We start from the raw sequence: 17,213 nt of genomic DNA, 5'->3' as shown, positions 1-17,213 counted from the left end.
CTTTCAAAGCTATATTGAGTCAGTTTATTAAGGGCGTAATGTGTCAAATGCTTTTACCCCTTCCGAGTCTAGGGGGAAATGGCTCAAATCATAAGGGCTTTCTTCTAATTTCTGTCTTTTTGTGCCTTCTGAAGCAACACATGTATTTTTGTTCATTTTGAACAGAGCTATTATTGAAATGTGTGCTTCTTACTGGTGCAAGCAGCACACACTTATGTGTGTATGTGTGCCACACAGTGCCTTAAATCTGTGCATTCCTCCTGTGTTCAGCAGTGAGCATAAATTGCCTCTCCTGCACTGTATGCACCTCTTGCCACTCCTGTATGCTGTCTACATCTTGTCCAATGCTTTGCTTGCTTTAATGACTGAAGTAAATGCTACATTTACAATCGTAGTATGTGCCCAGAGTGCATGATAAACACGACATCAGACCATTGTTTACCTGCATGAATTCAATGTAAAAAAAGCTTGTTGAGGGCGCCAACAAAGATTGGCGCCATAAGTGTTAACGCCAGCCCTGCCGATACTAACTAGTTCTCGGGCGAAACTTGCTAAGATCTGCAGTGGCTGGTCACAATTTGTCCTGTGTCTGGTCATGCTCCAGTCCCCATCCGGCGCTGACAGTGATAAAGGACGCATTGCTGCTGGATCGGAGTGGTCATTTGGCGGCAGTTGAGATTAGATGCCTCTGGTGGAGGGTTGAGAGCTTTCTGGAGGCGCAGGCCATTTAACTGGCTCTGGAGGCCATCCTACCATCGATCAAGGGGAGGCTGGTGCAGGTTCACACAGACCATACCACCACCATGTGGTACTGCAACAAGCAGGGTGGTGTGTGATCGTATGTCCTATGCCAGGAGGCTTTCAGTCTTTGGAGTTGGCTAAAGAACACCAGGACATGGTTGCCAGCCACCTGGCAGGGTCCCTGAATACCAGAGCGGGTGAACTGGGCAGACGTCATCCTGGTGGAACATGGGTGGCATCAAAATTCCAAAGTGGCACAGGGTGTCTGCTATACCATGACTGGATCTTTTTGCCAGCATCAAGATTGTGCAGTGTCAATATTATTGTGTCAACATTTTTGTGCTTTGGAGTTTCCGCAAGAACACTTGTTAGGAGATGCAATCCGGCTGGAATGGGACAAGGAACTCCAGTATGCCTTCCTGCTGCTCTCTCTCCTTCCTCGATTTCTGAAGTTCAAGACCTAGCGAGGCCTAAGTCTTCCTAGTGACTCCGGATTGGGCCAGGATAGTCTGTCACCCAGATTGTTTGAGCATAATGATCTGTCCTCAGATCAGGCTACCACTTTGGGATGACCTTCTACCTCAGCGACTGGATCCTCTTCCTAAACGTAAGCCACTTACATCTCTGTGCATGAAGATTGAGTGGCGGCATTTTGGTGCTTCGATCTGTTGCCTAATGTGGTTGATGTCATCCATGCTGCCAGACATCTCTCTATGAAATCCATTTATGTAGGACAGGACACTGAGGCAAATGTTTTGCCTTGTTTGGTGCTCAGGACACTGAACCATTACAGGCAAAGCTTTTAGACATGCTTTCATTTTTTTCCCCTTAGCTCAGCATTCCTTACAGTGGGCACTGTAAAAGGTTATTTGTCATCCCTTTTGGGCTTTCTCTGTTGCCAGACCAAGAGCCCCAGTTTAGATCTCCTGTTGCGATGGGATTTGATTGAAGTTTGGCACTCGTTTCATTCTAAGCTGATTGTGATACCACAGCGGAACCCTACCTTGGTCTTGACATTCCTCATGTGTATGCCTTTTGAGCCATTGCATTGTTGTTTACTGCATCTCCTGACCTCGAAAATTGACTTCTTTTTTGTGATTACGTCAGATTGTTACATTCATGAATTGCAGGCGCTTTTAGTAAATCTGCACCACATTTTCATCTAGACAAATTGGTGCTGAGGACTCGAGGGGGGGGGGGGCCTTCTTAAAAAAAGTTGTGAATCCTTTCCGCATTGGGCCAAGAATTGCTTTACCAGTGTTCTTTGCTTACTCTCAAACCTTGGTTGGACCCCAAAACAGTATTGGGTTTTTACATTGATTGTCCCAAGGATCTGAGTAGCTGCCTAACTCTGTAGGGATCTCTGGAGCAAAGAAAAGGGAGGCTGTGCAGAAGAAGACCTTGTTGAGGTGGATAGTCTTCTGTTTTACGATCTGCTATACACTAGCCAAGAAGCAGCACCCGGAAGGTCTGAGAGCCCATTCCACTAGGGCCAAGGCCTACCATTGCATTGGTTCCTGTCCTTGACATCTGCCAGGCTGTGACATGGGTGTCGGTGCATACATGTATGAAGCTAGTGCCTTGACAGCCAGGTCTGGGCAGAAGAACATTTCACCCACTTGGTTCAACAAGACCTTTTGGTCTGCGCCCACTCCACAGACCATTCACCTTTGGGAGGTACTGGTTTGGTATCTAGTCCAAGGTGAGTAATCTGCAAATACAACTATCAGTCAGAAGAACAAGTAACTTACCTTCGGTAATGCTCTTTGTGGTGGATACTAAATAACCGCTGACTCCGCACTCCCCTCCAACTTACCCATTCTATGATGTCACCTCTTTTTAACATCTATAAAATTCTCAAGATTACAAGCAATTGCTCATGCTACCGTTCGGAGGGCAGGAAAGAGAAAAGACATGAAACTGACGTCAGTGTGCAGGGATTGTACTTATATGCAGCTCCACTCCGTCATCTGCAGGTATTATGGAGTCAGCATAGAGCCGCAGGACACCCATCTCTCCATGCACTGGAACACTGCTACAGAATTCTCCAGATCCAGTCTGATGCCTGGAGGATATTTTAAGGTGAGGAATCTGTGGTTATTTAGAGTAGCCACCACGGAAGAGCATTACTGAAGGTATGTAACTTGTTCATCCTAATATGTATCCAGAAGGTGACATTCCATATAATAGGGGTCCTCTGTCTGAAGTGCTCTGTTGTGTGTAAAGCAGCAGAAGTGCTTGTGTGTCCCTAAACCAACATTTGACATTGTTACAGAAATCCTACAGCCTTTTTTGTTGACCTGGAGGTCTCATATGCCATTTCACTATGCTTTTTCGGACTAATTCTAGCTGCCTGTGGGAAAATGTTCTAGGACCTACATTTTTATGGTCATACCCTTCAATAGAGAGTCTGATGGTTCAAGTATACTATGCTGGACCTAACTTCAATGCTTTCCAGACTGCACCACTGCTCCAGGAGTCATAACAGCTTAACTGCAATGGCTGCAAACTCATTGTCTCTGGCAGCTTGGCTTTATGCCGTTCAGACTCCACATGCATAATCAGATGGTATCTCTACCTCTTTTGCGGGGTGAGGATATGGCAAAACAGGCTGTGATTACCCTTCCAGATCACAAGAAAAAATCATATTTCGGAACTAACTAAAGTAACAGTCTGGATGCCTCGAAACAAAATCTCGAATGTGGCTTATACTCAACTGAAATGACGGCCCGTTTTATGGCAATTACAGTTATCTTCCACAGTTATGCTTTGATGTGTTCCAAAGGCTTTTCGGGGGATGTCCTGGCTGCTTTAGTGAATCTTCACTTTGACAGCAAGAGACTTTTGAATGAGGAAACTGCATGCTCCTTGAAGCAACTCACTGAGACTAGCCTGCATAGCCACTGTCAATATCGTAGTTGTCACTGCTTTTCTAGGGGGCAACCCCTGACAGTGTGAAACCCTCCCAGCATTTTAGACCCTGTAAGAGTTCTACCTCTCTTTTGTGGTAGAGGTGGACCAGCTTGTCCACAAGATCTGTGTACTTCACTTTCTGTCCAATAAGGCCATCTACCTTCTGCAAGGAAGTGTATCCCCAGCACATGCATCAGTCATGCAGGCTGAAGTTTGTGGACTTTTGTAAAGTGTATCAGAAAAAGTGGAGCCTGTGGGGGAGAAACGCACAGGAGTTTATTCCCTTTATTTCTTGTTCCTCAAGAAGGACTGTAGCCTCTGGGCCTTTGTGGGTGTGGGGCTGTTGGATTTCGTTGTCCCAATGCAAGTTCAAAATACTGTCCCTTGGCTTTGTCCTCCAAGCCCTGAGTGCACAAGAATGAATTGTGTCTGTGGGTCCCCAAGATGTCTATTTCTCTCTGACCATTTGATTTTCCCAGCTCTCAGACATTACCTCTGCTTCAAAGTGGGGCTCCTAGCACTACCAATTCATGGTTGTACCCTTTGGTCCCACGACTGCTCTGTGAGTCTTCACGAAAGAACTAACTTTGGTGGCGGCCTCCCTCAGGAGATCAGGAGCCCATGTGGTTCCACACTTGGACGATTGACTGGTGAAGGGTGAATTCCCAGTGCTTGTCTTGGACCATTTGGAGCTCACGTTTACCCTTCATCATCCGGGCTTCTCCAGCAAAGGTCAGACCTTGCCCCTACTCTGGTTTGTACATCATTGGAGTGATTTGTGGACACAACCTACATTAGAACCTTTCCTATGCCTCAGAGGATCTTCATTCAGATATATCACAGACCAAATCAGATCCTGATTTTGCAGGTTCTTTGCGTGTTAGGCGTGATGGCCTTGTGCACCCTGTTGGTGCTGCATGCCTGGTGTAATGAGGTCCTTTTTGTGGTGCCTCAGGAGACAGTGTCTCCTGCATTAGGGGAGCCTGTCTCTAACACTTTGACATCTTCTGCTCTTTCCTTCTCTGACCTCCATTGGTGGGTGTGTCCATCTAACCTCACAGAGGGTCATCCTTTCAGTCCTCCACAGTGGTAGGCCACTGTTGTGACAGACACCCCCAAATTGGGCTGGTATGCATACAAGCAACCCCTGACGCGTGTTTCGCTCTCATTAGAGCTCTTCAGAGAGTTATAGCTGAGTTCAGACACAAGGGAGAACCCATTATAAGTCAAAACCATACCCTTTTAAACTTAGAGTACCAAATAAATTATTCAAAATAGCAATTAGAGGACTCTGGGTAGTTCCCAAATTTAGGTGGAGAACAGCTCGTATATAGAGCACCCTGCAACACAAGCGGCACTCTGAAACTGCTCACCTCAATTGTCTGTTTTTCTAGCAAAGTATTCAAGCATAGGATTAACACAGTGTGCTTCGCCTAAATTTGGGAACTAAACGAGAGTGAAACACGTGTCAGGGGTAGATTTTGAGCATTCCAGGTTGGCTTGTATTGTATTTTACCAATCCAAAACTGTAATACTGTGCCTGGATTGGTAAAAGGCTTTGACATTCTACAGCTTGGCATGGATGGTACTTTGCTAATCCTATGCTTAAAGACTTTGCTGTACAGATGGCACAAAACTTTGTCCATTTCGAGCTCGGCGTGGATTGCACTGTGCTAATCCTATGCTTGAAAACTTTGCTAGAAAAACAGACATTTAAGGTGATATATATATATTCACAGAAAAAAATAAAGGTTACAGGGACGTTATAGTTGGGGTCATATTTCACTCGTACAAAACCAGTGAAATTCAGAAGTTATAGTTAGCTGAGCTAACTATAACTCACGTCCCCTCAATGCACTGCTTATGACTTCACATATTACATCACTCATGACTTGTTCAGTGACATCACTCATGACATCTCAAATGGCATCATCCACAACATTACTAACACACCTACTCATACCACATAGAACCCTTCATACACCCAAACAACGATTCACAAACCCATTTAAAGACCCACACCAGTACTTACACACCAACTCACTGATTCATAGATCTACACACAAATCCACTGACTCACCCATACAACCCCTCATACACACACTCACTCACTAATACAGCCACTGACTTATCCACTCATTCACCCATACTGCCATTCACACACTGAGTCAGTCACCCATAGAGGGTCTGTGAATGGGTTTGTGAATGGTTGTGTGGGAGTGGGTGTATGAAAGAATCTATGGGGGTGTGACTAGGTGTGTCAGTAATGTTGTGGATGATGTCATCAGTGATGTCATTTGAGATATCATCAGTGATATCACTGACTATGTCATGAGTGCCATACAGCCTTCCCCGCACCTTTTATTTTTAACAATTAGCCCAGGGGCGGTGACGGTCCCCAGGGCTGTGTGGGGCTATGTTAGCCCCTGTATGTCTTTAACTATGTTTACCCCAGGGAGGTGGTGGTCCACGGGATGCAGTTGTGCCACATAGGCACCCCCACATTAACTCATAAACTGCCCCTGGGACCCAGCCCATCCGGGGCCATTATTTAATGAAGCGCGGGAGACCGCGAGTGAAATGCCACATTCCACTCCTTTCTGGCCTTCTGTGACAGCACAGTTTCCATGCATGCTTGCATCCACCGTGACCATGCACCTCATTCTGGTACGAAAAGTTTTTGAAGTGGGTGAGTGGCAATATCTTTTTTAATTATCCTTCCTGAATAATGTTCTCATTTTTCCTCTAATTGTAAAACAAATTTACTTTATTATTTACATAATCCTGTAAAAAACAACAAATGTTCCCTCATGTTTGGGCGGGGTGCATTACAAATGGAATCTACATGAAAATTCTTTGTTTCAAGTTCATTTCCTGATATTTTGTGTCCGAAGTAATCAACTTCCCAGCAGAAAAACATTTGTTTCTTTTGTTTTATGGTAAAGCCATTCTCCCACAAACTGCCAAATATTTCTCTGTGCTCCTCCTCATTCCAGTAGAACCCCAAATATAATCCTGTAAACACTTGACAAAGTGTTCTGTATCCAGGAAGAGGTAATATGTGGCCATCAGAAAGGTGGATGCTGCTGAGGCTAAGCCACACGGCACCCTAATAAACCGCAAAATGTTGACTCCTGACACAGCTCGATCTGATGATGCTTACCCTGATTTCAAGCTTCAAAAATACACAGGCCTTTAAAAAAAAATAGAATTGACTCATTAATATTGGGCAGAGTATGTCAATCATTGGCAATGATGTTGTTTAAGGCCCTTACACAGAGCCTTAAATCTTTGTCCGTGCCTTCTTTGCCAATATTAGGAGGGAACCCCATTCTGAAGATTCTACTTCTTCAGTTGTTCACACCTTCATAAAATCATCCAGAATTGTTCTCCACACATCCCTCATATTAAAGATCCAACCCTGTGCTTCTGTCGTACAGGACCCATACCCTTCTTAAGCTGAATTGTGTAGGGAAAGTTTTTCCAGCTTTCCTATCCTCACACAAAACACTCTGGAAACAATTTTATCCCCCACTTTTCACTCCCTTCTTCCTGAGCCAATAACACTTGTTCCTTGGAATTGGAGTTCAAAACGTTCTCCCCCCTCCTAGTACAAATCCGCGCTCCTGTCCCAAGTTTGCATTTGGCCACAAGTCTTGCATTCTAGCTCACCACACAGAACACCATAGCCATCGTGACCTCTATCCACTCAGGCGCACCCACAGACCCCTGTCCCCACCACATCTTACACCTCAGAAGCAAGATGATCAGAGGGGAGATCACCACCATTTTCAACTGATTAATAACCACAACCTCCTTCTCCGAAGTATAGAAACATGCAGAAGTCAAACCCCTCCTCAAGAAACCTTTCCCCGACCCAAGCAAACTCAAGAACTGCCGACTTATCACACTGGTACCCTTCCCCGAAAAGGCCATCAACCACCAACTCACACAACACTTGGGGATGAACAACCTCCTGGACCCCTCCCAATCTGGATTCTGCACAAACCACAGCACCTACACCTCTCTGATTGCTACCAACATCAGAGCCCTCCGCAATCGGAGAGAAACGGCGGCCCTGATCCTCCTCAACCTTTCAGCAGCATTCGACACAATATCCCACCACACCCTTTTAATGAGGCTGCATCACATCAGAATCCAAGGAAATGCCCTCAAATGGATTGCCTCCTTCCTCAGCGGAAGAACCCAGAGATTCCACCTATCTCCTTTCACCTCAGAACCCAAGGACATCATTTGCGGCATCCCGCAATGCTCGTTCCTCAGCCCCACACTGTTCAACATCTACATGACACCCTTGACCAACATCGTCCAATCCCACAGAATGAACATCATATTCTACGCATATGACACCCAGATGTTCCTCTCACTATCAGAAGACCCTGCCACCACTAAAGCAAAGTTCCACAAGTGCATGGCGGGCCTCACCAACTGGAGGAAAAATAACTGCCTAAAACTCAATACAGACAAGAGAGAAGTGCTGATCTACGGGAACAACACCTCCCCATGGAACGATTCCTGGTGGATAACAGAACTTAGACCATCACCAACCCCTGCAGACCATTCTCGCAACCTTGGCATCATCCTGGACAGCAAGTTCACCATAAAAAAACAGATCAACGCAGTTTCCGCCTGCTTCCTAACGGTTTGCATGATCCGAAAGATCCTCAAATAGCTCCCTGTCAACACCAGACGAACCCTCACTCAGGCCCTGGTCACAAGCCGACTGGACTGCGGCTATCACTCTACGTAGGCATCACAGCACACTTCCTGAAGAGACTCCAGACCATACAGAACTCAGCAGCCAGACTAATCCTTGACCTCTTTAAATGGACCCACATCACCCCCCACCTCGTGACTCCACTGGCTTCCCGTTCAGAAGAGATGCTAATTCAAGATGCTGATCCATCCCTATAAAGCCCTTCACAATCAAGGACTAGCATACATTAACCACAGCCTGAAGTTTCACAAACCCTCCAGACTCCTGCAGTCCACCTCACTCTTATTCATGCCACCCCCGCATGTGCCAGAGCAACAGTGGAGAACGCTCCTTCTCCTACCTCACGACCACTCCTTTCACCTGCAAACCTCTTCCTTTCTTCTGAAATTTAGGAAAGAAATCAACACCGGCCTGAAGAACGACTTTGTGGATCTGCTCAGTTGGATTCATCAATAGGTCCACAAGTGAGAACTCCACCTTCAAGTCCTTCACAAGTATGTACATCAGTGTGTAACTCCTGTCATTGACATGTTTGGCACTCCTTAAAACATGAAAAAACTAACCTACATGTAGCTACAGTTTATTGGCAATACACTAAAAATGAACTGGTCAGGCATATTTTCCTTTGATTTGCCTCCGCTCCCCCTCCTCCCGTATGTAGTGAAGAAGATTAGGCAGGTGTCTATGACCCTCATTCTGGTAGCCCCAACCGGAGAAAGTTAGTTTTGGTACTTAGTGCGCATAGAGGTGCCACCATAAGAAGCTCCCGTTGATGCTGGACTTTCTCACTCAGCGTCAGGGCTGACTCAGACACCCAGAGAGCTGAACTTCATGGTCTGGCACCTGAGTTCCTAGAGTTTGACCACCTTAAGCTTACTTATAATGCAAGAGGCACAAAAAACCCGCTAATCGCCTGTTACGTGGGAGAGGCTCATGCACTACTGTATCTTAAAAGAGTTAGGCCCTTTATGGTCTTTGTCCAAGAGATCGTTCGCTGCCTACCACCTCTATACAAGATAGACCTTGCCTATACTTTCATACACCTGCACCTCACTGTAGTTGCTACATACCGTAAGAGAAGAGAACACTCATCACTTTTCAAGGTCCCTGCCATTAGGGCTAGAGTAATCCATCCAATAACGCCCAGGCCCCTATGTGAAACCTGATTGTGATCCTCACATGACTCATGGGCCCTCTTTCCGAGTCCTTACACTAATGTGACCTACAGTTTCTGTTATGGAAGGTATCTTTATTAATCGTAATCACCTCCCTTAGATGCATTAGTGAGCACCAAGCTCATTACAAGAACCCTTCTTCCAGGTTCATAAAGATAAGTACTCCTTCAGGCCAACCCGATGTTTCTGCCAAAGGCTGCCTCACCTTTTCACATGAACCAGAACATTCAGTTGCCTGTCTTGTTCACACAACCAAAGTCTGAAGCGGAAAGGACCCTTCATACCACTAGATGCTAAGAGAGCACTCATGTACCACATTGCTAGGGTTAAGCATTTTTGTAATTCTATTTAGCTTTTTGTAGTCTTTGTCAAACCCAACAGAGGGCATCCCATCTCTCAATTTGACTTTACTACATTGATTGACTAGTGCATCCTAACCTGGTATGCTAAGACCAAGAGCACCCTCCCCGTGCCTCCTAGGGTCCGCTCCACACTGAAACAGGATGCCACTACTTTACTGGGTAACATCCCCTTGGCGGATATTGTCAATGCTTCCATTTGGTAATCCCGACATGTGTTAACCAAATACTGTTGTGTGGGCATTCTAGCCTAACAACAGGCTTTAGTGGTCTATGATGTGCTAAAACACTTATTTCTAATGGATCCTTCATACTACGGACTTCTCAACTTAGAGAACTCCCAGGCAACAGACTTGATACAGAAACTTTTCTTCAGTGGTGCTCCTACGGCTTCTAGGTGGTGCGTTGGCCACATACTGCCTTATGAGTGACTGAGCAGGGCTGCATATAGGCGCCACCCCGTACGCTGATGTATTTTCCTTTCTTTCTCCACCTTCTGACGTGGATCTGTAGCTCCACTTCCAATCTTCTTGTCACCCTGATGACTTTAAAGGTGGGTGATAAATGTGCCCTCATACACCCAGTGGGCAGTTTAGGCCAGATAGTGAGGCTCCATGGTGTTGAGCACAAGAAGACGTTGCAGCCTACACATAAGTTCTGCTCCAAGTTGTGGGAGCAAACTTGGTCCTGCTCCTGAGGCTGTTCCTTTATGCTCAAGTACTCCAGTAGGTCAAAATCGAAGTCAAGTCATAAACATAAAGTGAAGCAGGACTCAACACCATCCTGCCATTCTGAACCTAAAGAAAAGCAAAGTGGGTGTTACAATGTCAGTTGTTCACCTTCAAATCCTCAATTGGTCCTGGTGCCCCTAGTTCCCTGGGGCATCGGTGATGCCACAGCAGATTGAACCCTTCAAGAAGGCCATGCGGAAGATGTTTGGCTCCTTTCTGGTTCCTCTGGTGCACCTTTGGGCCCCAAGGACCTCTAAGTTTGGTAGCCTCTCAGTTTAGAAGCCTAGAGGCTTGACTCTCCACTTAGACAACCAACAGAGAAAAGTGCATTAGTTTCAGTGGTGGTCCAAAGGACAGGTGAGATTTTGCATTTAGAGCTCCCTTCAGGTGAGATCAAAATGAACACCCTGAGAGAAATTTTGCATCCTTAGCCATCTACCTCTGAGCCCTTCCTCTCTTTTAATGAGGTCCCCACTAATAACCTTGATGGCTACTCAATCAAATCTCTGTTCATGCCCACCTGTAAATAACTGCTTTTCTAACCAGACATCATAATGAAGAGAGTCTCATGGTTCTGGACTCGGCAAGTAAGGTAAATCCCAAACACTCCTCAGTGTTGGGAATCCAAGATGATTGAGAATTTTGGCAAATATATGTTGACGTCCTCCACCAGTCTGGCATTGCTTTCGGTGAATGCTGTCTGCTTACTCGCTGTACACATGATGGATGGGACATGGGCTGCAAGATGTTACCAGCCGTCCTGGAAGAGCTTAGGGTCTCCGGTTTAGGCAATTCATGATGGGCAAGATGCAGCCAAATAGGTTATCCTCTGTGGTTTAGATACTAATGATTGCCTGGAGAAGGCAGTCTGCACCAGTGTTATACTTTGTGGACAGGCATTGATGTATTCCACAGGATTTTCCAGGGCTGTGCAGGCCTCCATCACAGACATACCCTTAGATAGGTCAGACCATTTTGGTGGGAAGGTAGATCTCTTTAAGGAAAGTAGAGCTATTTCATGTTCCTTGGGTCTGTTAAAACCTGCCAAACAGTTTCCACAACAGTTCCGAAAGTTCAGAGGCAATTCCAAAGGGCTGCCATATAGGGAAAGACTGTTTGCACAACCAGTAAAGCAGTCACCCCAATCCTTTTGAGGACGTGGACAGCCCAGGGACCAGCTGGGACACCAGTCCTCCCGCTCTCCTCCCCTTCTGCAACAGCCACCATACCACTTTAGTTTGCCTGTGGAGGAGCATGCCCATCCAGTGAGGCATGTCATTACCTTCCAGGAGTGCAATCCAAGTCCAACAGATGGGCCTTCTTTTTGCCCTGCCAAATATTTCCCCACATCTAAGTGATTTTCAAACAAGCACCTCTCTATTCTACTGCTAAAGTTGTGAGTGTTACTCGCCAAGGAGGGTAAGACGAGTATACCGGACTCGGAAAGATGAGAGGGTTGATACTCTCGCCATTTACTTGTCCCTTTGAAGGACTGGGTTTGCAGACCCATTTTGGACCTTTGGCCTCTGTATGTCTTCTTGCAGAAGGACTAATTGAAAATGTGCATGCCAGCCGTGCAATGTTGAATGTTTTGCGCATTGAAGTTTCTACAATAGCACTCATTAGGAGATGCGTTCTGACTATAATGGAACACAGGCCTCCTGCCCGTAGTTCTGAAAAAGATTAAGAATGATCTGGAGATTCCACAAGAACACTTGTTATGAGATGTGTTCTGTTGGAATGCAACAAGTGACTCCTGTCCTTAGTTCTGGTTTGGGCCAGGAGTGTATAGTACCTGGAACATCTGGGCATGAACAACTGTCCTCCCATCAAGCTACCACTTTGCAAGGATCTTCAGTCACAGCAACAGCACTGGGTCCTCCAACTAAATCTGTGAAATTTACACCTACATACATGAAGATTGAGTGGCAGCAACTGACTGAGTGTGATCTGCCAACCAAAGTGGTAGATGTCATCCTTGCCACCAGGTGCCCTTCCACAAAATCCATTTATGCTGGGCACAGGGACCAATTTGTTGCCTGGTTTGGCACCCGTGAGACTGATCCCTTACTAGCAAAGCTATTGCATGTCCTTTTGTTTGTTGTGTGTTTGGTCGAGCAAGCCCTAGTAATGGGTACCATTAAAAGGTATTTGATCGCCATTTTGGCCGTCAACATTTACAGGACTAACTGTCTTTGGTTAAATCACCTGTTGTGATCGGATTTATTGAAGGTTTGGTATGTATGTTCCCTCCCAAGCCGTTAGTGATGCCATAGAAGGACCTTCTCTTGGTCTTCAGATTTCTAATGTTTACACTCTTTGAGCCAATGCAAATATACTTGCGAAGTGTCCTCTCTTGAAGACAGTCTTCCTCTTTGCAGTTACATCTGATTGTCACATGAGTGAACTCCAAGCACTCTCAACCAAAATACACTAATATTTTCCCTGACAAGTTGCTGCTGAGGACTCAGGCGACATTCTTTTTCACTGTTCTTGCTCCTCATCAGTCCTCAAAAAGAAGAGGAGAGGCTGGACTCCAAAAGGGCTTTGAGCTTTTATTTGATCTTATCAAGGAACACTGTGGGGACAATTAGCCCTGAAGAACCCCACCAAAAGCTAAGAAATGGAAGACTCTCCAGAAGAGACTCCTGTTGAGATGGATAGTCATCTGCATCAAAATCTGCCATGCACTGGTCAAGAAGCATCCCCTGGTCGGCCTGAAATCCCATTCTACCAGCGCTTGTGGAGTGCCTGTCCTTGACATTTGGCAGACTGCGAAGGTAAAGTAATTCCATATGTGCTGGATACACTCCTGCCTTGACAGCCCAGTTCCAGTGGGAAGGGAACTTTGCTTGGTCAGTCCATCAGGGCATTTTGGCCTGAGGCCACTCCACAAACCCTCTACTTGGGGAGTTATTGCGTTGGTATCTCTTTTAAGATGAGGAATCTACAGTTAGAAGTATCCGGAGAACAAGTTATGTAGCTTTGCTAGCACTATTTCTAGTGGATACTCTCTCTAACCATAGATTCCTCCCTGCCCTCCTACCACATTATGGTACTATAATTTGTTCTTTCTCTGTGTCCGAAGGTATGGAAAAATAAAAATAAGAAACTGACATGAGCACTCAGGGGTGGCATTTATATACGGCTCTGCTCTGTATGTTCCAGGAATGTATTGACCCAAAGCAAAGATGTGCAGCCCCACCTAGCTGCTCCTGGGAGGACTGCTGAAGAAATATTTCTGGATCCAGTCTGGCACCTGGGGAGTATTCTAATGTTAAGAATCTGCGGTTAGATAAAGTATCCACCAGAAAGAGTATTACCGAAAGCAAGTAACTTGTTCTCCAAACATCTGCATCGTGAACTTGCTAACCACCGCTTTGTGGAGGAACTGCCTTAAGTCTAAGCAAAGCATGTGTATCTACTGGCACACATATTATAAACATAAAATGTTACTTACCCGGTAACCATCTGTTTTTAGCATGTGGTGCTGTAAATTCACATGCCTCAACCGTCCTCTCCGGAAGTCAGCGATGATCACATATTATTTTTTCAGCTTTCATCTCCTTTACAACTCACAGCACCCTTACAGTTCTCATCTATTGAGTAGAAAGCAATCTGAGGTGGAGCCTGTGCCCTAGTGCATTGTGGAGCAAGAGTGGGGTAACACCAGGTTTTGTGACTCAAACTTCTTCAAAGGAAAACAAGTTGCAAACCTAAGGGCCCAACACTAGATGGGAGGAGTATACAGAGCATATTAATCTACAGAACTACATGTTACAAACTGATGCTGGCAGGTTATGGATCATTTCCACGTGTGTATATGTATGTAAGCAAGTTTCCCTTATTACCTCACCTCCAGGCAAACATGGTACCTTTCTGCACTTCTATGAAACTCTTTAGCTTCATCTTTCAGTTCCTCCATATCATTTGCTTGCTCATATTGCAGAAACATTGTTCACAAAGTATTCTTCCAGGGCACAGAACTTTTAATGATCTCTTTTGCTACCTGACATTAAAGTATGTTTACTGCTTTCTCTCCTTCCCTTATTCTGGCTACTCTCTACCCTTTACTTCTTTCTTTTCCTGTGTCTTTCTCCTTTCCTCCCTCCCTGTGTTATCTTTGTCATTCGTGTCTCCCTGTCCCTTGCCCCCCCCTTCCCAGATGATTCTGCCTCCCAGGTTCAGCCGCTCACTCACTCTCAGGTACTGCGGCCAGAGGAAGCTGCCTACCTCCGCAAAAAGAAAAGGACTCCACGACAAGACCCGTTTGCCCGCCTCTCATCCCTGAAGGACGACCTCTGTCACCGACCGCAGTCTGATGATCAAAAAGCAATTCTAACCAGTGTCGAACAGGAAGACCCTGGTGGGCACGCCACCTTGCTCTAGCACAAGTGGGAAGAGATGCCACTGCTAATGGCATGAAGAAAACTGTAGTTATGTTCTGAACGGGTTTCTTTCCGAAATTCTCTCTTCAGTGGGGGATAGAGGTGAAAAAGTGTGGCTAGTACTTGTAGCATTCCAAGCTGGGTATTAGGGTAGAGAACCCTAGTGGTCTTGAGCGTCCCTTTCCAGGGACAATCCATCTCTCAGTGTGAAATAGTTGGGCCAGTCAGCACCTCAACCTGGTAATTGAGTCACTTGTTATCCCAGAGCTGCACTTACCACACAAATCTTCTGATTTGCCTGGTAATGAGAATTATGGCCAATTGAAGACTATAAAACTGGGTGTGAATTCAATGCAAATGCAAAAGAAGACTTTAAAACTGGGCGTAAATTCCAAGTAAATGCACAACCATGACTGCCCGTTGATGGCATAGTGCACATGTAACAACTTAGATATTCACTGTAAATGATCCTGAGACCGGGCATAATGTAAATACTAGATGGAAGAGGGAGGGCAATGGGCAACTGCATGTTACCTACAGAGGTATATTTTGATGGCAAGTTGCTAGTTCAAGTGGGAAGGGAGGTGTTGACAGTGGGACATGACATTTGGCAGGAAAAACAACCATTTGGACAATGCTGTTGCAAATCTGTTGGAGATTATACTGTTTTATGCCAGGACCAACCCTGCCGGGGGCAGCAGTGGGGAGGGAAGGGGTGGAGGTGTGCTGGGGAGAAAACTGGTGATGTGCAATGGAGCATGGCAGCTGTGATGGGGGAGGGTTTAGGTTCTCATATGCAGTGTAAAACTTTAGTTAGGACTGGGGCTCAAAATAGTTGTAGTAAGTAGATACTCTCTTCATTTAGCAGAGGTCTCTTGAGAGAGCAGTGGAATGTCTTCTGTATCTGACATGCATTCTAGCGTGCATACATGTAGAATGGACTGTATTATCTCCATCTCTTACTTGGTGTTCGGTCACCTTTACAATAACTGAGGGAAAAGGGGGTTGTTGCACACTGATAAATTAGTAAGTCGCTAATGACCCCTTTACTTACATCCACTGCGGACAGTGTGGGGTGAACTAGCTTTAGCTAAACAATGAAGCTGTTGAAATCTCATTCCATAAAGCTGAATATACCTCCACAGACTGGAGGTGCCTAGATAAGCAAGAGCTACCTTCTCAGTACTGTTTATGGTGCTTTTACTGGTGTTGGCCACTGTGCATCCCAAACACCCAGTTTCCATTGATCCCTGAGAGCTGGTGCTAACCCGGCAAGGGAAGTATTGTATTACTAGGCTCTTGTGGGCTTTGTGGGTTGGGAATTGGAAACAGGGCAGGGTGTAAAGGATTGGGTGGCACGGTCCATAACATATACTGGTGCTATATTCATTACCGTTCTTACCACCTCTCCTCTCCTTCCTTGCCCTATATCTTTTCCACCCTTGATTCTTCCTCTAGTTATCACTCGATGACAGCATACTCCACCTTTATTCCATGACTTAGCTTCACCAGGCCAGAACTTCCATGTTTTTGCACTAAGGCCTGGATTGAGTATCATCCAAGGTGTGATTTTCATGCCTGAAATTGGTGCAACATCATAAAGGAGACCGGCATGAGCCGTGTCTCCTATTACCTCATAGGAACAAGTGGGAAGCGGTACCTGACAAGGATGCAAATCACCATATTCTTCCCTTATTCTTTTCTTTATCTTTATAAGGGAGGGAAAACATTGTGTGACTGTAAGGGTCCTAAAGTTTTGCTGTTTCACACTTGACATTTTTTTAAAAGTACAGTTGTTACATATGTTGCATATTTCATTCGTTGATACTTCAAGCAAATCAGATACAAACTGTTCCTGCATTAATTCTGAGTGATCCTCATTCATAAGCTTTGATTTCCTTGTTAAGGTGAACCTTGCTTATTCAGGGTCATTTTTGTCATATGGACAAGGCAGAGCTTTAGTCTCTCATTTTGTGGTGCATTTGGAAATAACGTTTTTGTTTTGACATTTTCACCATTTTGTGGCGAAGAACTCTTGATCCTCTTTTTATCAGTATCTTTCTTCTTACTTATAAACAGCAGTTTTCCGCGGGGTTCATATTACTGACCAGGGATGTCTAGTATTACAGCACATCCACATGGATACATTTGTATACAATTAATCTAAA

General features: G+C 45.4%; 1 protein-coding gene across 4 annotated transcripts in view; it reads left to right on the top strand.

Annotated features, from left to right (window-relative positions):
* IGSF9B (immunoglobulin superfamily member 9B) overlaps window positions 1–17,213 on the top strand; it is a 1,286,301-nt gene that overhangs the window by 1,068,716 nt on the left and 200,372 nt on the right. For 3 of the 4 annotated variants that reach the window (XM_085647230.1, XM_085647233.1, XM_085647229.1), the window contains one exon: window positions 14,823–15,724. The exons of the other annotated variant lie outside the window; for it this stretch is intronic. In XM_085647230.1, the coding sequence (XP_085503356.1) occupies window positions 14,823–15,046 (224 nt within the window). In that variant the 3' untranslated portion in view covers window positions 15,047–15,724. Of the gene's footprint in view, window positions 1–14,822; window positions 15,725–17,213 lie in introns of those variants that run through there. 4 annotated transcript variants of the gene reach the window in all.

This window comes from Triturus cristatus, chromosome 3_2 (assembly GCF_964204655.1).
Source record: "Triturus cristatus chromosome 3_2, aTriCri1.1, whole genome shotgun sequence".
In the NCBI taxonomy this organism is placed as follows: Eukaryota; Metazoa; Chordata; class Amphibia; order Caudata; family Salamandridae; genus Triturus; species Triturus cristatus.
The sequence above is the reverse complement of the archived record's forward strand: the minus strand, read 5'-3'. Positions and strand labels throughout refer to the sequence as shown.